We start from the raw sequence: 22508 nt of genomic DNA on the forward strand, positions 1-22508 counted from the left end.
TCCTGACCAGAAAGATATCAGATCACCATTCTCAGCCATTCCTCCAGCATACCATCTGCAGTCAAGCTCCGGTCTGAAACCTCTACATCAGCTGCAAACACCTCGTCCTCAACCCCACCCATCCTCTACAGTTATCACCTTATGCACAAACACACACACCTACCCATTCATCCTATTCAGACCTAGACTGTAAATATTAATGTTTGAAGCCTGAGTGACGTCAGCCATCTGTTCCTGCAGGGGGCTGCAGAGGCTCATCAGCAGCAGCCGCCATGTTGGAAATCCTGTCTCAACGTAACTTTCAGTCAACCTAACAACAGAATGAGAGCTGGAGCTGAGGCGGGTTTCTGGATGAACCGTTTCATCTCGCCCACCTGTCAGTCATGTCGGATAAGCGCCTAACTGTGCATAACTCGTATCGTTCATAAATTCAAAACGGAGCCGTTTTAAAATACTTCACCCCCCGTGCAGTGTGTGACAGTAACTAGTCAGACCTATTTGGTTTTTTTGTACCAGGCTGCATGTACACATGTTTATTTATGCTGTACAAACAGATTTTTTTTTGCCTCTCATGTGTATGTGACTTCCTGTGTTCCTGGAGCCAGCCTCCAATGGACACTCGATGAACTGCAGGATTTTGCACTCGCACAGCATCGGCTTCATTTTCAACCTCGGGAGGTTCCTGCTTGATTCATACGTCCCCCTTTCGTTCTTACCAACCACCTTCTTGAAGGTTTTCAAATTTAGAAATGTTCCTCCTTTCTTTCTTTGATGTTATGGTTTTTGTCTTTTTGTAATGCTCTTGCTATTTTTTTAAATCTCTACCATCTGATTACCGCCCAGCTGTCATAGTAATATGAAATTAAGATCAAAAACTGGACGCTGTTGTAACTTTATTGAGAAATGAGGACAAAATCGTGTAAAAATACATTTTCAACAAGATTTAACCTAAACATGGAAGAACAGAAATTCCCTTACAGTGAAATATCTGAATTATCGTAACAGCATCAATAATTATGTTTTTAAGTACAAATTCACCCAATAAAACAGAAAGACATATAATATATATACATTAGTAAAAATGTATTTCTTGTGCAATGAGAACAGATCATAAAATAATTCAATCTTAACGACTGCAGTGCTGTAATAAATTGTAAACAGATAAAAAACAGTTGATGGAAATGAGAGAAGTGAACTTTGTCTGCAGGAAAAACTTCCACCTGGTTTTCTATAACAGATACTATTGACAATAATCTTTATTGTCTTCAGTTATACTCCAAGTTGGAGTTACAAAATGCTTCATGAAGGCAGCAACATAAATCAGAAGATTTACAAAATCACGAGGGTTTAAAAGAAAATAGATGAGGTATCATGAAGGTGAAAATAGTCATTTAAAAAAATATTTTAAAGGAGCAATATGTAACTCTGACACCTCGTGTTTAAAATGGGTACTGCAGTCCAAATTCTAAACATTGTAGAGAGGGTTTAAAACCGCCTACCTTCTCTGGTCCAAACAAATCCAGAGCATTCAGGACCAGAATCTAAAGTTGGAAGGAGGACATACTGGCTGCTGCATTGTTGTCAGAGAAGCCAGCTTTAAACATGAACATGAATTATGATTTATCCAGCTGCAGCAGCTCACTGGACCATGTGCAACATTACATTCATCTCTGAGTATAAATTGTATTTATTCTAGTGCAATTATTATATTTCATTTAGTGCAATACATAAATCAACATTAATCCATATGGATATAATAAATACATTCCTAGGCATTACTTAAATTTATTCTATTGTGATTGTTTGCAATAATTATATCTCCCCAATGCAATCAATATATTTATCATAAGGCAATAATACGTTATTCTAGAGCCTGTTACACTTGTTAAGAAGCTACAAGTGGTTCCTTCTGGTTTCTCCTGGGTGTACCTCCTCGGCTCAGGTCATAGCAGCCCACCTGAAGAACACCGCAGCGTCACATCACTGGATCTGGTTGGAGAGCCAGTCCAGACCCTCGGCCAGACCTGTACCGCTGACGGCACACGACGCCTGGACGAACCACTGCGCAGGCACACAGAGGACAAAGACAAGAGGTTAGCTGCAGCTCATTGAGATTCATTATTTTGGAACTTTTTATGCCTTTATTGTAGAGGCGGGATAGTGGATGCAGTCGGATATCAGGGACAGAGAGAGAGAGTAGGGAACGGAGCCACAGATGACTACAGCCTCTGTACATGGGGCATGTACCTAACCACTGGGCCACAGGCGCCCCTTTTGTTACTTATTGCTCAAGAGAGTTCTCCCTACTCTCTGGCTGTTGTGCGGCGCTTTACTGGGAAAACCAACGAGACATTACAGCTCGTACAAAGCTGTAACTTAACTCTGGACATAACCTGCAACCGCTCAGGTTCATGAGTTTACAGTCGGTTACCATGGCGATCTAGCAAGGTTAAAAGAGAGACAGCTTCATGACAAGGAGAACTCTGACTTTAGGCCTAACAGAGTGGATTACCCTCTGATCTCGCTTCATAGCACACAATGTTTATAAAGCTGCAGAGCAACATCAGTGTCATCTTCTGTTCAACAATATTTTTGAATATCTAAAGTATGGGCTGCGTTGCATTGTGGGACTGCGAGCATGCGAAGTACACTTACCGGCTGTGAGACGGCTGATAGGCTGAGAGCCTCCGTGATGTCACTGACCGACATGGCTCTCGGCAAATCCTGTTTGTTAGCAAACACCAGCAAGGCCACGCCCCTCAGCTCGTCCTCCTCCAGCTGGGAAGACAAAAGCCAGAGATAAACTTAATTAGTTATTTGTGTGTGTGTGTGTGTGTGTGTGTGTGTGTGTGTGTGTGTGTGTGTGTGTGTGTGTGTGTGTGTGTGTGTGTGTGTACCATCTTGTGCAGCTCGTCAGCAGCTTCTTTAATCCTCTCGGGGTCGTTGCTGTCGACAACAAATATCAGACCCTGAAGACAAAAGGAGGTATATTATGACTGTGATTGTCAACATTTATTCACTGAGTGCACGGGGGTTAAAGGTCACATATTCTGCAAAATCCACTTCACCATGTTCCTCTAACACTAATAAGTGTCCCTAGTCCGTATATGAAACCCCCAAAGAAGAGAAAAGTCCATCCTCTCCGTCTTTAGCCTGCTCCACTTTTCAGAAAATGTGTGCTCAAACAGGCCGTTTGGAGATTTTCCCTTCATGACATCACAAAGGGCAGTAGCCCCTCCCCCAGGTGGGTGACACTCCCACAGCTAGGTGTTTGTTCTGCCCTCTGAGTCTGCCTTCTCAATGTAAACAATAGGACATGGAGCGAGAAAGCCCGAGTATACCCAAGCCCTTCCAGAGAGGGGGCGTGGTCAGACACAGCTCATTTGCATATTTAAAGGTACAGACACAGAAACAGCCTGTTCTGACAGGACAGTAGACAGCGTCGGAAATCAGAGAGAGAGAGAGAGAGTGACAAATGACATGCAGTGAATCAACATGTCGGCTGTTCGCTTTGAGGACAGTAACCTCTTTATATGGGGTGTGCGAACTAACCACTAGGCCACCGGTACAAAAACCCATTGTAATAGTAGATGTAGCCTGAGTCCTCTTACCTGTGTGTTCACAAAGTAATGTCTCCACAGAGGTCTGATGATCGTCTGACCACCAACATCCCAAACTGTGAAACTGATGTTCTTATACTCCACTGTCTCCACATTAAAACCTACACACACACACACACACACACACACACACACACACACACACACACACACACACACACACACACACACACACAATTCATCAATTTATGATTTTAATGGGGGGGATTCAATTAAATTTGTCAAATAAATTCAACACATGAAATCGAGCCTCACCAATAGTTGGGATGGTGGTGACGACCTCAGCCAGCTTCAGTTTGTACAGCAGAGTGGTTTTACCTGCTGCATCCAGACCCACTACACACACACACACACAACACACAACACACACACACACACACACACACACACAGAGAGAGTTGAATGAATGAGACAGCTACTATAACTAAGAAGAATAATTGGTTAATTTAAAATCAAGTCTCACCCATTAATATCCGGACAGGTATCCTAGAGGTAAACCTGGAGATGATGCTCGAGATGATGACTCCCATGTTTGCGGTTCTCTCTCGTGGTGAACGGCTCGCGCTGTCTCTGTCTGTCGGTGTGTGTGTGTGTGTGTCGGAGTGTGTGTGAGGATGTGTGTTTTTATAGAGCGGCGGGAGTGTGTGTGTGTTATCCATGCTGTCACACCGGCTGCTGTCAGCTCGGTACACGGTGGCAGCGGAAACGTTGGCAAAAACAACAACAACACCGTACACGCCGGAGAACACTACTTCCGCTCCGTCTTTTTCAAAATAAAAGTGTGAATGTTGAGTTTTAATCTACTTTTCAGATTTGCTAACATGAATATAAGAAGAAATTTAAAATATGATAACATCATTATTTTTGTAATTTGATTGTATTAATGTTTCAAATAAGCGTGTCATGGCTCAGTTAATACCTTAATATTTTTTAAATTAAATGTCTAGGCTTTTACTGAAGATTAAGTTCTCTTTTTAAAAATATATAATTTTTTTGTATAAAATAACTACTGGTAAGTCTGCAAAATTAACTTTTTTATACAATAACAAAGCTGCATTTATACAGCACATCCAAAACGTATGCGATACAAACAAACAAAAGAATGAAACAAAAGATGATATAATAAATAGATTATAAATAGCCTAGATGAAAATAAGTCACAATGCAAATCCCTCTTTGAAATTTGGAATGAAATTGAATATTTTGCACCATAAGAACTACAACATATTTTAATCTTATGTTTGTTTTTGTAGAAATTGAACGATCCAAACACACAAACTTTCTTCTCTATTATTAATTGTAGTATGTGTCCCAGTTTCTCTAATATCTTATATTTATCTGATAATTTTCGGTCTGAAATATATTGTGTTGTTTGACAGTTTAAACATTTTAAATAAAGGAAATGGTAACGAAGAGGGGCTACATGTGAAGCATGTCATGTGATAATAATAATAATTAATGACAACCACTGGAAGAAATACGTCAGTGGGAGTTTCTGCTTTGATGGCAGAGTCAGGTTTACTCTAAATATTTAATTTAATTCTGCTTTCTTTTGAGTGTGCTTGGTGCTTACGGGATGTTTTTTTAGTTTTATTTTGGTAGTCAGACCTCGGTTCCTGTGTCTCTTGCTCAGGTGATGTAAACAGGAAGTGTTGCTCTGTCTCTTGTTGCTGTTGGCAGAAATTACGTTTTGTTTTCTGTGCGTTGTCTCCACAGTCTGTGTGTAGTTTATGAAGTATGTTGAAGTCAATTGAAAATGTTTAAGTGTTATAAAGGAAGAGTTTATAACAATCTTAAACTTCTTCGAGCAGATTTGAAGACTCTTATAAGCGTTTACTAAAGTTTTTACCACATCTCCACAAAAATCTTTTTGTTTCAGTTCAAGGTCCTTCATTTCTTTCCTTTTCATTTCCTTATATTCCCCATCAAATTACTGATGAAGATACTTTCTGTTTTATTTCACCCTAAACTTTTTAATGTCAAAACAACAGCTTCAAGCTCTTCAGAAAATCTGTGTTATAAAAAACTACGGTGGCCGAGAAGCGCAAACCGAAATGACAACGTGTTCAACACTTTTACAAAGCTTGAGACAAATGTACATTTTCAGATTTTATTAAAATAAATTATAAGAGCAAAACACTTTAACCGAGGACAAAACTAGTACATTTAAATAACTAATATAGCTACAAGATGTGAAACATTTTTATTTTTTACACTCCCTCTCGCCCACTACGCTCTGCCAATGAAAGGCGTCTGATCCAACCTTCACAACAGGGTCCTAAGTCTCTGACTAGACTCTTCTCCTCTGTTGCCCCCCGGTGGTGGAATGAACTTCCAAACTCCATTCGATCTGCAGAGTCCCTCTGCACCTTTAAGAAAAAGCTAAAGACCCAGCTCTTTATGAATACCTACTAACTTAATGATGATGGTCTCCATATTATTGATGATGATGATGGTTGTGACGATGGTTTTTGTTTGATAACGATGACTTATAAGATGGTTTCTATACTGATTAGAGCTCTCAAGAACTGCCCTCAATGTTGTGCTTTGCCTCTGGTCACTTCCTGTCAGCACCTGTGTGTCCAATCGGACTCAAAGCTGATCGTTTGCTCTTACTGACATTGTTTCCTTTTTTCAAGATCCTTGCTTGTGTTGTTCTTACTCTCTGATGTACGTCGCTTTGGATAAAAGCGTCTGCTAAGTGAATTGTAGAATTGTAGAATTTTAACGATCGCTGACACAAATTTACAACGGGCCAAAACTGAGATAACCTGGAAGTGAACACTTTTCTGGCAAGTCGTTTATAAATTTGTCTCAGCGCTTGTTAAAGTGTTTCAAATCTTGTACGTTTGGTTTTTTTTAATGTAAATTTGTTGGGCGCCGGTAGCCTAGTGGTCAGTGCGCATGGCCCACATATGGAGGCTACAGTCCTCCAAACAGGCGGTCCAGGTTTGAATCCGACCTTTGGCTCCATTCCCACATGTCATTCCCCTCTCACTCTCTCTATCCCCGTTTTTCGACTGAACCCACTCTCCAAATGTTGTCTGAAGCTTTGTTAAAGTAGAACAGTCCTTCCCAGTCCTTAAAAATTAAGATGGGCAAATAATATTTTTCTTTATTAATTAATAAATAAAAAATGTAATTTCTGTCAACGTCTGATATGTTTTATTTGTGCTGAGTTCAATCAAACACTCTGTTTCAATGTTTTTATTTACATTTCACACAACGTCCAAAATTTTTAGGAAATGGGGTGTGCACGTGTTTGTTTGTGTGTGTGTGTGTGTGTGTGTGTGTGTGTGTGTGTGTGTGTGTGTGTGTGTGTGTGTGTGTGTGTGTGTGTGTGTGTGTGTGTTAGTTGGCCCCTCCAGGGGCCCGTTTCTGAAAGAAGGTTTTGTGCAAACTCTGAGTCAGTTAACCCTGAAATGAGGGAAACTCTGGGTATTCCATTTTAGAAAAGAAGGTCACTCAAACCCGAGAAAGAGTGGAGGACACAAACTTGCAGACTCTCAGGAAGTGAAAGGTGAGAATTGCTGACACAGCGAGTCGTTGTCCTGAGGTTAGTATTTGTTCCTCAGGTTTGAAGTGATTTGTGACAGTGTTTGGTGTACGTGTGTGTCTGGGAAAAGAGAAGTTCTCCCGCTCTGCACAACCATCCCAAACCCTCTTACCACACACACACACACACACACACACACACACACACACACACACACACACACACACACACACACACACACACACACACACACACACACATACACACACACACACACACATACACACACACACACACACACACAGAGAAGTTAATGGTGTGTTTGTGGTTCAGGGAAATCACAGCAGAGTGAGACATCACGTTGTCCTCTCTGCAGGTTCCTCCACGTGGACGATTACAGCAACGTCTGAGCAGATTACACAACAGTCCATAAACTGTGCCTGAACATTTGTTGACAGATCATTATAACGTGATCAATTAAAACAATAAAACACTGAAAATTCAACAAAAGATTAAACGTCAAAATGTGTTTTTTATGTATTTATTTCTGAGCATTTTACATATTTCTTAAAAGTAAACACTACATTTTTGAACATTAAACCAAATAACTCTACTCTCATTTCAACATGAGCAAATTGCATTTGTGAAACCAAAAAATGTGAGACTTTTGTGTATATGATTGTTTGGATTTGTTAAGGGGCGGATGTGGATCAGTGGTAGGGTTGGTTGTCTCTCAACTTCAAGGTCGGGGGTCCGATGTGTCCTTGGACAACACACTTAACCCCAAGTTGTTCTTTATTAGTCAAGGAGCCAGAGTTTGAGCCTGTCAAAGATGAAAAAAAAAGGTTGTCCATTACCTTTGTCAAGGTTAGAAAGTCTTTATTTAATCAATAATGGTGTTTCCACACATGAACAAAGATCCTGAAAATTACTTTGGGCAGCCGTGGATCAGTGATAGGCCTAGATGTCGACCCTGTCTGCTGCCAGCGTGGAGTCTCTGCCCGAGAACACTGAGCAGAAGAAGTCACTGAAGCCATGCTGTGCCTGCCCAGAGACAAAGAAAGTCAGGGATGCTTGCATCATTGAGAAGGGAGAGGAGAACTGTGCAGTCCTGACAGAGGCACATAAAGACTGCATGAGGGAGCTTGGATTCAAGATTTAACTACTCCACTTTGTGTGTTTCTGTATTTCTTTGAAAGTGGAAGATGACCCTGGATCTTTTCCCCTTTTTTCCCAGATTATTTATACTGTAAGTGAAATGTGAAGATGAAGTCGCTGCTGTTTTTTTTTTTTTTTAAATCTGCAGAATATGAGAAATGTGTAAATTGCTGTGTGAAACTTAATAAAAGTCCTATATGCAATAAAAAAAAGAAGTAACTTCTTTACTTTGAGGAAATGTAAATGCAAATGACAAGCTTTTGTTTAGTTTTCTGTACTCTGAATGAAACATGAAGTGGAACCTGACGTCCAAAACAGGAAATGAAAGTATAAACAGAGCTGGGGTTCACTATTAAGAGGGACGACAGGCAGACACTGAGAGGACACAGGCGCTTCACTGCAGAGACTCTGTTCCTGTGAGGATGAGGATGAAGCTGGTTTACGTTCCTGTCCTGTTGGCTCTGATGTCAGCAGGGCCGCTCAGCACGATCTCCAGACTCACATCGGCTTCTCAGCTGCCTGCTACAACCGCACCACCATCTACTACTGCTGCATCATGGACCACAGCAGGTATCACACACCTTACAATGTCAAAGAGATGTTTAAGACTTACCATAACCATAGACAGTATAAATAATCTTCACTTCACTTCTATACACGTGTGGTGGTGACTGTGTCTGCAGAGAACCTGTCCTCTGACTGGTTGTTTTATATTTTGGTTAACGTTGGCACGATTCTGGGTGGGGAGTGGATGTGTTTCCCCCCAGCCAATGACAGCACACAGGTGAGTTTGGGAGTGGAGTTGGCCTCATTTCTGTTGGATTGGCAGGTGCTAAACACCCGCGGTTAGCTTGTGCTAGGGTGCTAAATTATTAGCTTTTCCATTACAGCAAATAGGTATCCTGCAGTGTAAGTACAAGAAGTTAAAGTACATGCAAAGTCCTTTAGTGGGCGTACTTTTGTATTCAAGACAACACTGACCGAGACCAAGACACACAAGAAACAACGGGAAGGTTAAGGACGTAACCGGGGAATAAAAATCAAATTATAAATGAATTGAAGTTATTTGTTCTTTTAGAAAGAGGCGTTTTCTTTCTAATCACAGTAATGACGCGGCATTAGACGATCAGTGGTGGTTTTGATTTATCTGGAGTCCGCCCTGTCTGAGACCGAGACGAGACCTTCAAAAAGACCAATTTCAAGTACAACAACACTAAGTGGGCGCTCTGCTGGAGAAGAGGCCAGGAGGAGGGGCCAATTTGAGTTGTGTGTTTACAAGCTACAGACTCCAGCTTTAAGGCTTAATATAAATAAAACAGATGCGTTATATAATGATGAAACCTTGTACATCTCTCATGAATAGAGACCAAAAACATTTTTTGTGCCTGGGTGTAAACAGATATTTATGCTGTACAAATTGGCATTATACTATGGGCCTTAAAGGGATTGACTTGCTTTTGAAGCCAGCCTCTAGTGGACACTCGAGGAACTGCCATTTTTTTTACACTTCAGCATTGGATTTATTTTTCAACACAGGAGGTTTCTGCTTGGGAATAACACCTTGTTGTTTATGGGATTTGTTGACAGTGATAAAATATTCTTGTGCTGCAATAATGCAAAACCTAGCTCTAATTGAAATATTGCACTTTGACTTTTGTATGGTATAGATCTGTGAGTTAGCCTTGATGAAAAAAATCCAAAGAATAGATGAGAAAAATATATTTTAGAGTATTCTGACAATGTGTTAACTCTTTCTCTTTCTTTCTTCAGGACCTTCTGGAAGAAATTTAAATGGGAAGATGTTCACTTTGAATTTCTATAAAGGAGGAATATCTCTCTACGCCCCAAACTTTACTCCTCAGCCCACATCCTGGCCTGTCCCTACTAGCTACAGATACCACAGATACAACACCGCCCGGCCATACATTCCCTACAGGAACCGCGGATACAACACCGCCCGGCCATACAACCCCTACAGATACCGGGGATACATCACCCCCACTCCATACATCCCCTACAGATACCGGGGATACATCACCCCCACGCCATACATCCCCTACAGATACCGGGGATACAACACCCCCCCTCCATACATCCCCTACAGATACCGGGGATACAACACCCCCGCTCCATACATCCCCTACAGATACCGGGGATACAACACCCCCCCTCCATACATCCCCTACAGATACCGGGGACACATCACCCCCCCTCCATACATCCCCTACAGATACCGGGGACACATCACCCCCACTCCATACATCCCCTACAGGGACCAGGGATACAACACCGCCTGGCCTTCCACTGCGCCACCCTACACCGCCTCCCCTCCGACCCCTACCAGAGGTAAGGCTATCCAACCCTAACTGCTCTATTGTTGAATTCCAACCAGAAGTCAATGCTGTATTTTTTTTTTATCTTGCATCATCATTTGTAAGAGTTTTTATACATGTTAGTTGTTCTATTTTGGTAAAGTTGTATCAGTTTCTCTGTGTTCAGATTATTGATTGCATTTCAACATGGACATCATGTCTCCGTCCACTTCCGTTGTACAGAATTGAAACCAAAATACCCCTGCAACAGTTGCTGACTTATTGCGCTTGTGCAGAAATATTTGGAGCCAAGAAATGCTCAGAAGGGAGCTGGCCATAGAATTGACCTCACGCCCTTTCCACTCACCAAAATACACATTTGACTTACAGATAAAATGTTGAAGATCCCGCAGGGGGAGGGGTGGGGGTGGGAGGGGGGCGTGTCGACAGCAGAACAGATTCTACTGTCTGTTTGGAGCAGACTCTCACGGTTATAGACAGTTCAATGACTGCTTTGTTAGTTTTGGTTCTCGGCTTTCCTCCTCTACTTTGCTAATCCGCTGCTAACGCTGTAAAGCCCTAATTATTTATTGTCGTTTCCACAGACAAAAGTTTGGAAAGCCACAGAAATTACCAACTCGTACCGTCCTACTTTTTTGCTACCCTTTTGTTTGGGTACCAAAGGTCAGGATCCGACCCCAAAGGCTGGAGCTAGTGACAGCGGTAATAAAAGACAAACACAAAGCGCGCCATGTTTAATTTTCCAATGGATTTCAAGAGAGTCATTTCAGGGCTGTTTAATATTAATCTATAATTTAATGGACAAACACCAGAAAGTCTTTGAAGGAAAAAAAAAAGAGCTGTTTCTAGTTTGCTTAACTTGTCAATCATTACGCCCCTGCAGGTGTGTCGGTGTGTCTGCGTTTCCTCAACGACTTTCAGAGAGGATATCAGCCCACAGTCTTCACCCTCAGTCCATCCACAAGTCCGCTGTCGCTGCGGGTCTATGACAGTGGTCAATATGCTCTTGCTTATAGCATGTACGGCCAGGACAACATTCTCCTGCGGCCTGACATAAGACTCTGGTCAAACACCGAGCCAGAAATCTGGACCAGAATCTGTGTAACTGTGGATGCTTTGAAGAATGTGGCCCAGATGTTCAAAGGCCCCGATATGAGCATCAGGAAGATGCTTTCTACTCAGGTGAGGACTCTTACTGAAGTCATTTTTGACTCTTTCAGCCTGAATCAGAGATTTTTGAGGTATGGAAGATGGCAAAGGTCTCAAATAGGCTGAGAATAACCCTGCTTTTAAATAACAGATTCCATGTGAAGACAGCAGCTAGCTATAAAAGACTTCCAGACAAAATGTTTCCTTCACCTGATGAGAAATTCAATTAACACAATCTGCATACAACTGCAACTAAGAAGCATAGGCCACAAGATGGTCAGGCTGCTCCTCAAGTTGTTAGTAGGACCACAATCTCTGAACCCGTCAACGATATGTGCATTTGCAAACGATGGCCAACTTCACAGAAATTCCTTGTAGCCATAAAAGCCTTCCAGCCAAGACTTCCTTTTCTTTGTGCTGCATTGTTTAAAAGTCTAATCAGCATCTTAAGAGAGCTATTGGCTAATTGGTAGAGTTGGTCGTCTCTCAACCGTACAGTAAGGTCAGGGGTTTGATCCCCAGCTCCTGCTGCCACATGTTGAGCTAGGCTTCTTACTGGTTTTAACAGACGACATCACATCACTCCTGTCCTGCTTCCCTCCACTGGCTACCTGTCACTTTTAGAATTGATTTTAAGATCTTACTGATCACTTTTAAAGCTCCTCTTGGCCTTGCCCCGAGTTACATTTGTGAAATTTTAACCCCCTACCAACCTTCTCGTGACCTCAGATCCTCAGGCAGTGCCCTTCTGGTTGTTCCAAAGTCGAGGCTCAAATCTAAACCGAGCCTTTGCGATCAGAGCCCCTCGACTTTGGAACAACCTGTCTGAGGAGATAAGGCGGGCAGAGTCAGTGGCAGCTTTTAAATCACTTCTTAAAACTCACTTTTATAGACTTCCTTTTATGTGATTCCTCCTTTAAAGATATATCCCTTCCTTTTATTAATTTTTATTGCTTTTAACCTTTTTATCTTTCTCTTCTTTAAATGTTTTAGCCTTTAAGTGTATCCCTTCCTGTATTCATTTTACTGCTCTTAGTCTTTTTAAATTCCTACTCCTTTTACTGTTTAACTCTTCAGCTCTCTGTTCCTTTATTCATTTAACCAATGTCCTGTTTATCCCTTCTATTTATCTTCATTCTGTGTTTACAGCCTGTGATGTGATGTCGTCCCACTCTCCCTCAATTTTAATTGTGTTCTCTCCTGGTAGATTTTAAACTAATTTTCCTTCATTGTACTGAACTGCCTCTCCATACCTGCCTGTTGAATCTATATTATTCCTGTTATTTGTATTTTTACAATTTTGCCCAATCTGTTTGGCCCCTCTGTTGATCTCTGTTCTGTTGTCGTATTGCTGTATTTGCTCTGTCTGTCACAGCACTTTGTAAACATTTGTTTTTAAAGGTGCTATAGAAATAAAGCTATTATCAATGAGGCACCATCCTGTCAGTGTGAACACAGTGCTAAGAACAACAAACCCAGAGGGAGTTTGACTTCACTTTTCTTTAGGTTGTTTTTATAAAGCTGATGGGCACAATATGTCTCTAATTTGATTTATCTGCTGTGTGTGTGTGTGTCCATGTTTGTGTGTGTTCAGTATGTGTGGTCAGGTGAGCCTGTGATTGATTTTCCAGCTTTTGATGGTCAGCTGACAGACGTCCAGGTGTGGGATTATCCTCTCCGCGACAAAGAAGTCTTCAACTACATGACCAGGTTTACCTTTGAGTATGTACCCGTCGGTGTGTGTGTGTGTGTGTGTGTGTGTGTGTGCAGATCTTTTAGTAAGTATTTTTCAGATTGCAGGAGAAAAGATCAAATAAATTCTGGTTTAAAGGTTACAGCTGTATGAAAAAACTTTCAACCAGGTTTATAGTAAACCGTCTGCATACATGAGATATAAACATAAAGTCTTTTCCTAAAAATGTCTCGATAAATCTCGTTTAATCTGTATTTGGACTCGATTTAAACTCTTCTTCATCTTCGTCTTAACATTGTTGTTGGATAAATAATCGTTTTGGGCTTGCGAAAGAACCCTAATTTTAAAAACGTATTTGTCTTTTTCAGGTCATGGAGTTCTGGAAATGTCCTCACCTGGTCCTCCATCAACTACTCTTTCAGAGGAAACGCACTATTGGAGGACGTCTATGAGAACGTCTATGAGAACCAGGCAAAGCAGCGAATCAGCAGCAGCCGAGGGGGAGGGCGGCGCCCAAAGGGAGAAAAGAAGTCCAGAAAGTGTGTGAAAGGGAAGGACAAGAAACAATGTAAAATGAACAATTAGAGACTTGGATTCATTGCATTTAATAAAATAAATTTCTAAGACAAGACACAAAAACAAGTTTCAGTTTCAACATTTGTACTTGTGTGTCTTTCTTCACTTTGTATAACTGTATTCAGAAAAAAAACTTTCATCTGAACTGGGAAAATTAAGAAGTCTAAACACCTGTATGTCGTTTAAATAACGTAGAGTCACGCTTATTTAACATCAGGAAGCAGAGATATTTTCTAACACTTCTGATGTTCCGCATGTCTGTATGGGGCTTCGGTCAAATGACTCTTAAAACTCAGGGTTGGTTATTTTTTATTTTTCATTCAAACACTTAGGCTAATGATGAAACTTATTTATTTCATAGTTTTGCTTATTTAACATGGAAAACAACTTATGGGGTTTGAGGCCCTCAACGTCATCTTTTGTCATATTGTTTATTTGAAAGTCCATTTTTAGTGTGACTAACGCGATTCATCTACTTTTTTTTCTATAACTGTATGTAATCCTACTGACAAAATTCACCATTTGCAAAAATGCTAGTGAGACATAGACATATTATGATCCTATTGGCGTTCCATATACTGTAAATAATGCAGCTTTGGCTACTTATATCTAAACTAAGAAAAGCAAAAAACCTGTTCTGAAATGCATTTTTTTCAAAAGGCCATCAGACTTGTGAACTCTTAAATACTCTTGTTGATAAAACTCATGGTAACAGCTTATTAAACATTTGGCCACGGAGACTATTTATGACCCTGTCGGCCTTCCATAAATCCGTGGGGACTTCAGCCAGAAACGAAACTTAAGTGGTTACTGGCGTCTGTACCAGGAATTGAAAGTATACAAATCTGAAGTGCAGGCTGTTTACAGAAACGTCATACAGATAGACACTTTCACAGTGAGGACACAGACGATTCTTTGCAGAGACCCAGTGCGCGTGAGGATGAGGACGAAGCTGTTTTATGTTCTCATAGTGATGGCGCTGATGTCTGCAGCGCTGCTCATCACAAACTCTAGATTTAAATTGATCTCTCATCCTAAACGGACTGCATATGTACCCGATGCTGCAATTGATGAAGTATGGCCGACAACATCATGGACAACGCAAGGTATGTAAACATTAACTAAACACACAACACATTATTCACACTTTTATGTCATTGGAAAATTGGCCTGCTTAAATTTAGAGGACACTCTGCAGCATGTCTAGTATCTAAAAAGTCAAATGTAGCCTACGACATTAGTAAGATAACAAGTAAAAAACAAGAAAGAAACGACGGCAGGTTCAGGTGAGAGGTCCGAGATTACCAACTGGTAGGTCAGGAGGTCAGGACCCAGAAATGGGTCGCAGAGCTGTTTTTCTTTTTGTTCTGTGAGACGTTTTGTACCGTATGAGGTCTAAACAGCATAATTCTAAATTAAATAAATGTGATTGGTGGAAAATTATCAGAAATACTTCTGTAAACTGAAGTCATGTGTCAGAGTTCACTTCCTGTTTTTATTCTTGTTTTGGGGAAACTGATTATGTGACCCAGTTTCAGATATCAAACTAGCTCTGAGATTTAGATTTTGGTTGAAATTGTTGTTAGGTCCTGACAAAAATTAATAACTCATGTGCTCTGAAGAAGGAATGAAGAAAATCGGTCATCTGTAGCAGCTGTAAGCATGTAAAAACTTCCACCAATGTCTGCCAAGAGGTACCAATGTGATGAACCAATCACAGGCCTCCCTGTCTCCCCCCGCTCGTTCTCTACCCCATTCATGCACGAGCCCACACTCAAAGCGACGAGCTGGGGTCCGCTTCTGGACCAACGCTCGTGCATGTAAGTGAGGGGGCGTGGCTTTTGAGGGAGCACAGAGGGGAGGGGGTGGGTGCAGACGGAGCACTGAGGGAATGCTACTTTCAAAATCAGTTGTTAGTTTTATGGTTTTATGACCAACCCAAAATGACCAACCCTGCCTTTAAATGTAACAATAATAAAAAAGCAAACCTCCTGTATGTTATTATTCTGTGTCTTACATTTCAGAAAATATCAAAAGACTATAAAGCCACCAATGTAAATCCATTCCTTTTTAAATTATCAAAAATACATAAATAAATCACAGTAGTGATTAATAGAGACTGACCGATTGATCGGCCAGCTGATAATATCCGCCGATATTAGCATATCCAGTAACTATTGTATTGGCTAATCTTATCTCTGATATGCACCCGATATTACTAGATTTATCACCAGTCAAATAGCATTTAATTTGAGTATCACTGTATTACACTAGCTGTTATTTTTAACCAGCAGAGGGCGCTAAAACAAGCAGCATCACTCTCCAGGGTGTCAAACAATGATGCACTTACATGTGCAGTTACTTTCCACTTGAGTGACCATCTTGTCTTTGTTAAATATCTTTTCTACAAGGGTTTGATAACTGGATATGAGGGATAATTTATCTCTATTGATTGACCATAGATCAAAGAAAGATATCGGTAGATATTGCTTTTTCTCTCTTCCTTATGTCAATATCAGTATCGGGCACAAAAATCTTACATCGGTCGGGCCATAGTGATAAACTATTTTTTCACTTTTAAATAAACTTGTGTGCAGTTTGTTCTGTCACGGTCCATGCCTACTTTGTTTACATTTCATGGGGGGCTGGATATTGAAGGAGCAATATGTAACTCTGACACCTAGTGTTTAAAATTGGTACTGCAGCCCAAATTAAAAACTTTAGATATCAGCCGATGGTTTGCCATCTCACCCCTGTAACACCTCTGTTACTACCTCTGAAGTTTATGGCTGCTGACATTACTTCTCTTTCTTTTTGCTCTCCAGGACCTGGAATAGATTTAAAGGGAAAGATGTTCACATTGTCTGCTAATGGAGGAGGAATACGCTTCTATCCCCCCAGATATAATACTAATACCCCTGACCCATGGTCTTCATCTACTCCCTACAAAACCAGAACCCGACCCTACACAAGCACCGGACCCTACAGCTCTAGCACTGGACCCTACAGTACCAACAGACCCGACACAAGCACCGGACCCTACAGCTCTAGCACCGGACCCTACACCACCAACAGACCCCACACCACCAACAGCACCAACAGACCCGACACAAGCACCGGACCCTACAGCTCTAGCACCGGACCCTACACCACCAACAGACCCCACACCACCAACAGCACCAACAGACCCGACACAAGCACCGGACCCTACAGCTCTAGCACTGGACCCTACAGTACCAACAGACCCGACACAAGCACCGGACCCTACAGCTCTAGCACCAGACCCTACACCACCAACAGACCCCACACCACCACTCGTTATCCCTGGACCACAGCGCCTCCTTTCAGAGGTGAGTACGTTGGAAACTACACAACCAGATAGAAACAGTGTCCAGTTATGAGATCTGTAGTTATTTAATTATATTTTATCTCAAGATATTCCCTTTTTTATTGGAGCTGATGCTTAAATAATGCTCTACATTATGTTGAAAGTATGCTAACTTATGTTGTTCTGGAGGCATGTTGCATCTATTTATTGATATCTTGTATTTCTGTTGTCTCTTTGATGTTTTTGAAGTGTTTTATGTTGTTTTACTTATTTTCCAAATGAAAATCTGAAGACCACAACAATGAAGCAAATATGGAGGTGCTCAAAAGTTCCTCAGATGACCACTCGAGGTCTGGCTCCAAAAGCGAGTAAATTACCATCAGGTCCCCTTTCAAAATGTCCACCTTTGAAGGAAGAATGTGCGATAATGTATACATAAATATATCAGAAATTAAGCTTATCCTGTGTAAATGTCTTTCTGAGTCATGACTGTCTACAATGAGGGAGAAGCTCGACTCCCGCTGGCTGTGTTGTTGTCGAAGCCGTGTTTACATGGACGGGACGGCCGGCTCCTCCCCTTGTGTCCAGGGCCGTAACCAGGGTTTAGAAAATAGTGAGGTCCAGAATTTTTCTCTTAATGTATCCTATTCAAGAGATTTCGGGGGAATGCAAAAATACCTGTCCAAATGATACCTTCAAATGCAACAGAAGCTTCAAAACACCCAAAAAACACAAACTCACACACATGCACTTCCTATTTTCTAAAGTGAATGATCTATGGATCACATCGCTTTGTGTGTAAAGTTGCCCTGGGAGCAGTTGCCACATCTGTAGTTGCCAGAAGGCAGCGACTGTAAAAAATGGGGCGGAGTCAGTGGTGGCAGGTGGGCTCTTACCAACAGGTTTCTCAGGTTGGGTGGCGTCTTGTTGACAATACGAGGTGGTGAATTATGAACACTTGATTGTTGGATCAGAGTCAATAATGTGCCAGTGTTTTTGGATGATGGATGAAGCCAAACCAACCTGAGAAACCTTTTGGTAAGAATAAACCTGCCACTACTGACTCCGCCCCATTTTTTTGAGTCTTGTAATATTGGAACTTAATTGTCTTCAACTTTGTCCTTGTTAAACGACTTTGTCCTCAAAATCTCAGATTTTTTCATTCTTAAATATTTCCCTAATACTCCATAGTTTTTTCTTCAATTGTATTTTTTGTTCTTTGTTTTTTCCCCTTGCAGGTGTGTCTGTGTGTCTGCGGTACCTGTCCGCCTATCAAGTAAACATCCCCTCACTCTTTACTGTCAGTCCATCCACCCGCCCACTGACGTTGGGGGTCAATTTCCCCAATATATATGTTTTGCCATTTCAATATTATTATTCCAACACATACCTGAAACCTTACATCAACTTCTGGTCAAACATTTCACCGGAGATCTGGAACAGAGTCTGCCTCACTGTGGACTCTGTGAGGAACGTGGCCCAGGTGTTCAGCGGCTCCAACATGAGCATCAGGAGGGTCCTGACATCTACGGTGAGGAAGAAGCACACACTGATACAAGTATTCCTCTTACCATTCCTGATAATCCGACAAATGTGGGAGATTTGTGCAGCGATGTGAGCTCTGTTAAAGCCCCTGGAAACCCAAAATAAAGAAAATGATCAAGTGCCTCCTTTAGGGTGAAAGTACATTACAGTTAGCATCTTTGATTTTAGAAATCCGCAGATATCCAAAAAAGAAATACTGTCACTTAAGTTTCTGTTGACATTTCTATATTAATCACAAGATAAAGAAATGTATTGGCAAACCAATCACAGAAAGTCACACTTCTGCCATTCGGCTGTTTACAACCAGCGTTAGCGTCGTTCTCAGGCCGAGAGATGATTGTTGCAGGATTCAAGTGTTTACTGCTGGTGTGCATCCTGGCTGTGGGAGTTCATTTAAGGCCTGATGATCCTTCCTTGGCGGTGGATTTTGAGAATGAACCGGAGGACTTTAGCTCTAAATTAATAATACCAGCCTCTTATCTGTCTTCATTGTATGCACAGAGACGCTGCTTGTTAACAGGCATCCATGCAACTTTTTGGGGGCCCCAGGCCAGTAGGGGGGCCCCTGATGGCTGACACATTGTTAAGCACAGCAGTGGGTCAATGTTTGCAATTGCAGTAGGAAACCTCCCTAAGGAGGCCCCATCTGACAGCACTCACTCCTAAAGCTCACATGCATTATTCCTGCGCAAATCTAAGATGGTTATTAATGAAAGTCCCTGAATGAAAATGAAGAAAGTTATACGTGTGGTAGTGAAAAAAGAAAGCGAGGCAGTGGTAAGTGGAGCAGCAGATGCCAATTCAATATAGGCATAAAGTAAAACACTGGATGCGTATTTTTTTGGTGTGTGTGTGTGTGTGTGTGTGTGTGTGTGTGTGTGTGTGTGTGTGTGTGTGTGTGTGTGTGTTCAGTATGTGTGGTCAGGTGAGCCTGTGATAGATTTTCCAGGTTTTGATGGTCAGCTGACAGACGTCCAGGTGTGGGATTATCCTCTCCGCTACAAAGAAGTCTTCAACTACATGACCAGGGGGGTCTATGTGTAAGTACCTCTGTGTGTGTGTGTGTAAGATGTGTAGTGAGTGAGATGATAACGTGACCTTACTATATGATCAGACATTAAGGAAACATGCTTTGTTGAAGTGCTGGCTTCTCTGACAACAATGCAGCAGCCAGTATGTCCTCCTTCTAACTTTAGATTCTGGTCCTGAATGCTCTGGATTTGTTTGGACCAGAGAAGGTAGGTGGTTTTAAGGCCCCGCCCCCACACCGTTTTGTGCCAGATATGAGAGCAGTTATCAGGTCAACAGGTGTTGCAGCGATGGAAGAGGGCAAGAGAAACTGGTTCAGATAGAAGTGATTGTACCCGACCTAAAAAGCCTCTGCATGTTTCTAATAAGCTCCACGAGCAGAAACGTGCTCAAACTAGGATCAATATTGGAGATGCTTTTGAAAAATGGAGAGAGGTTAGAACGCAGAAAGGTTTACAGACCGATGCAGAGCTGGATAAACACTGAAGCTTCAATGACTTTATCCTCATAGCTCATGAAACTTATATTAAACCTGAAGTTTTCAGTCTTTATTTTGCTTGATATATTTCCAGTATTTAACTCAGGAACTTATAATTATATGTATTGAGTTTCATTTTAATTTTTGTATTTATTTAACACTGATGTTGAGAAATAAGTCACAGAGACCAAAAACGTTCTTGCTGTCAACTCGTTTATATCTGGTATAAAAATTGACATTTTAGAATTAATGGAGATTGACTCACTTTTTGAGCCAGCCTCAAGTGGACACTCGAGGAACTGCAGTTTTTTTTACCCTTACCCATTTGCTCCATTGCTAACTAACTTTAATTTACCTTAGAATATACACCTTATCTACGGTTAAATGTTACACTATGAAATGTAATATTAGATATCAGGAAAACACAGTATAGATAATGGATGGATGGATATACTACTTCTTGGGCTGGTGTTAAATCCATAATTGATTTTTTTTTCACTTGTGTTTTTCAGGATGTACCGCGGCTCTGTCATCACCTGGTCCTCCATCAGCTACTCTCTCAGAGGAAACACCCTATTGGAGGACATCTATGAGAAGCAGGCGAACCAGCCAATCGGCAGCCTCCAAGAGAGAGGGCGACGTCCAAAAGGAGAGAGGAAGGCCAGAGAGTTTCTCAATGTGGGGGAGAGGAGCAAGAGAAACAGACAGCGTCTTAAATGAAACGTTGTTGAAATGTTATACTATTAATGTAAATAATAGGTCAACAGGGACCGTCCACTTTTTCGCTGGCTCTGGTTCCCGGAAGTACATTTCCCCGTTCAGATCCTCCTTTGATTTTTCACACAATCCTTTTTTATCAAGAGATTGAAGCCTGTAACCATGACAACCAGCTACCCCAATACTCCTGACCATAGGAGTACATTTAATTTGGCACCAAAACGGCATTGAAAAACTAAAATAAAAAAGCAAAGATACAAGGCTGTCAAGGAACTGCACATCCCACAATCCATTGCGAATTATATCGTTTCTTCTTGTAACTTTAGTCGTTATCGTGTTTAAGCTGTTAATGCAAGTGTTGTACTATCTTGTAGTTTGTGTTGTGTGAACATATAAACTACATTCACTGCATTGTCACAAGTTATTAGTACATTTTGTTTTAGCTAACTAGCAAGCCAGCCTGCTAGCTAAACATATCTGTTCGCATACGGCGCAGAGGGGCAGGAAACATTGCCATGGTAACTGCAAGCTCAACCAATCAGAGACACTCTATGATCCTGGGTAGTGTAGTTATTCGCCTCGATGCCGCAAATCAATTTTCTTTTTCTTAAAACGAGGTTGATATCACATGAACTTGTGTCTCCTACAGGAACTTTTACACTCGGGTAGCTCGCGGTCAGTCGACCTTGGATGGTTCTGACGTTATGGCTAATAATCTAATCCGCTGTGGAGAAAATGAACTGGATTTTTACTTCTGGAACCACACTGTTGAGCCCTATTTCTGTTCTCATTTTTATTGGTCGTTTAGAGCCACGTTTCTTAAGTCACGTGATCAGCAGCTGTATTCATGTCAGCCATCTTTGAGAGTGCGGCAGCAGCTGGATCTCGATTTCCTCCCTGAGCCCTGAGCGACTTAACTGGTGTCACCTTGAAAGTGATTGAGTGCACGAGGCTGCGAGGGCTCAAAAAAGGTTTAATACCAATGGGACAGCACTTTGTGACTTCTCTGTAACCATGACAACACCATGTCGTGGCAAAATTTTACTGTATTTTAAATTTTTTACTTTACTAACTCAGCCATGGCGCTTATAAAAAGTTCTTACTATATATGTGTGCTTCGCCGTTGTGGGATAAATGAAGGTTTATCTGATATTAATAAAACAGGACTGAAACGCTCTCTGTCTCTCTTGTTTTTCTTTACAGACTCGCAGTAGAGTTCTGAATTAGCCGTTGTTTCCAAATGTGCTTTTTTTCGACTGTAAACACAGAAAAAGTGTTCTCAACTCTTTAATTCATATTGTGATTCTGTTGAACTACACAAAGCGTTGATATGAAGGCAAATATTCTCATTATAGCAGTCTCAGTAGACCTCAGGAGAACCCCCTT

The 22508-nt window shown here is 41.3% G+C and overlaps 4 protein-coding genes across 13 annotated transcripts; 3 read left to right on the forward strand and 1 right to left on the reverse strand.

Moving 5' to 3' along the window:
• Window positions 1–880: 880 nt before the first annotated feature.
• LOC132976995 (ADP-ribosylation factor 4-like) lies at window positions 881–4343 on the reverse strand. The gene is made up of 6 exons (XM_061041324.1): window positions 4084–4343; window positions 3876–3956; window positions 3612–3721; window positions 2898–2969; window positions 2656–2778; window positions 881–2061 (listed from the first exon to the last, which is right to left on the reverse strand). Exons 1-6 carry the CDS (start codon window positions 4277–4279, stop codon window positions 1981–1983), a joined length of 663 nt encoding a protein of 220 aa, XP_060897307.1. The 5' UTR covers window positions 4280–4343; the 3' UTR covers window positions 881–1980.
• A 3656-nt stretch (window positions 4344–7999) lies between these two features.
• Window positions 8000–8508, forward strand: LOC132976996 (cytochrome c oxidase copper chaperone-like). Its single transcript, XM_061041325.1, has one exon. The coding sequence runs from the start codon at window positions 8081–8083 to the stop codon at window positions 8276–8278; it is 198 nt and encodes a 65-aa protein (XP_060897308.1). The 5' UTR covers window positions 8000–8080; the 3' UTR covers window positions 8279–8508.
• A 133-nt stretch (window positions 8509–8641) lies between these two features.
• Window positions 8642–14052, forward strand: LOC132976992 (uncharacterized). Its single transcript, XM_061041312.1, has 5 exons — window positions 8642–8844; window positions 10045–10620; window positions 11491–11789; window positions 13351–13478; window positions 13818–14052. The coding sequence occupies exons 1-5, from the start codon at window positions 8697–8699 to the stop codon at window positions 14032–14034; spliced, it is 1368 nt and encodes a 455-aa protein (XP_060897295.1). The 5' UTR covers window positions 8642–8696; the 3' UTR covers window positions 14035–14052.
• A 355-nt stretch (window positions 14053–14407) lies between these two features.
• Window positions 14408–22288, forward strand: LOC132976993 (mucin-5AC-like). Of its 10 annotated transcripts, none has more exons than XM_061041313.1 (8): window positions 14408–15131; window positions 16851–17064; window positions 17113–17148; window positions 17197–17240; window positions 17271–17375; window positions 18592–18884; window positions 19811–19938; window positions 20918–22288. In XM_061041313.1, exons 1-8 carry the CDS (start codon window positions 14966–14968, stop codon window positions 21123–21125), a joined length of 1194 nt encoding a protein of 397 aa, XP_060897296.1. In that variant the 5' UTR covers window positions 14408–14965; the 3' UTR covers window positions 21126–22288. The 10 variants fall into 10 exon arrangements, with proteins under 10 accessions (XP_060897296.1, XP_060897298.1, XP_060897299.1 ...); XM_061041315.1 differs by having other exon boundaries at window positions 17197–17238; window positions 17317–17375; XM_061041316.1 differs by having other exon boundaries at window positions 16851–17007.
• Window positions 22289–22508: the final 220 nt, after the last annotated feature.

Source organism: Labrus mixtus, chromosome 7, assembly GCF_963584025.1.
Source record: "Labrus mixtus chromosome 7, fLabMix1.1, whole genome shotgun sequence".
Lineage (NCBI taxonomy): Eukaryota > Metazoa > Chordata > Actinopteri > Labriformes > Labridae > Labrus > Labrus mixtus.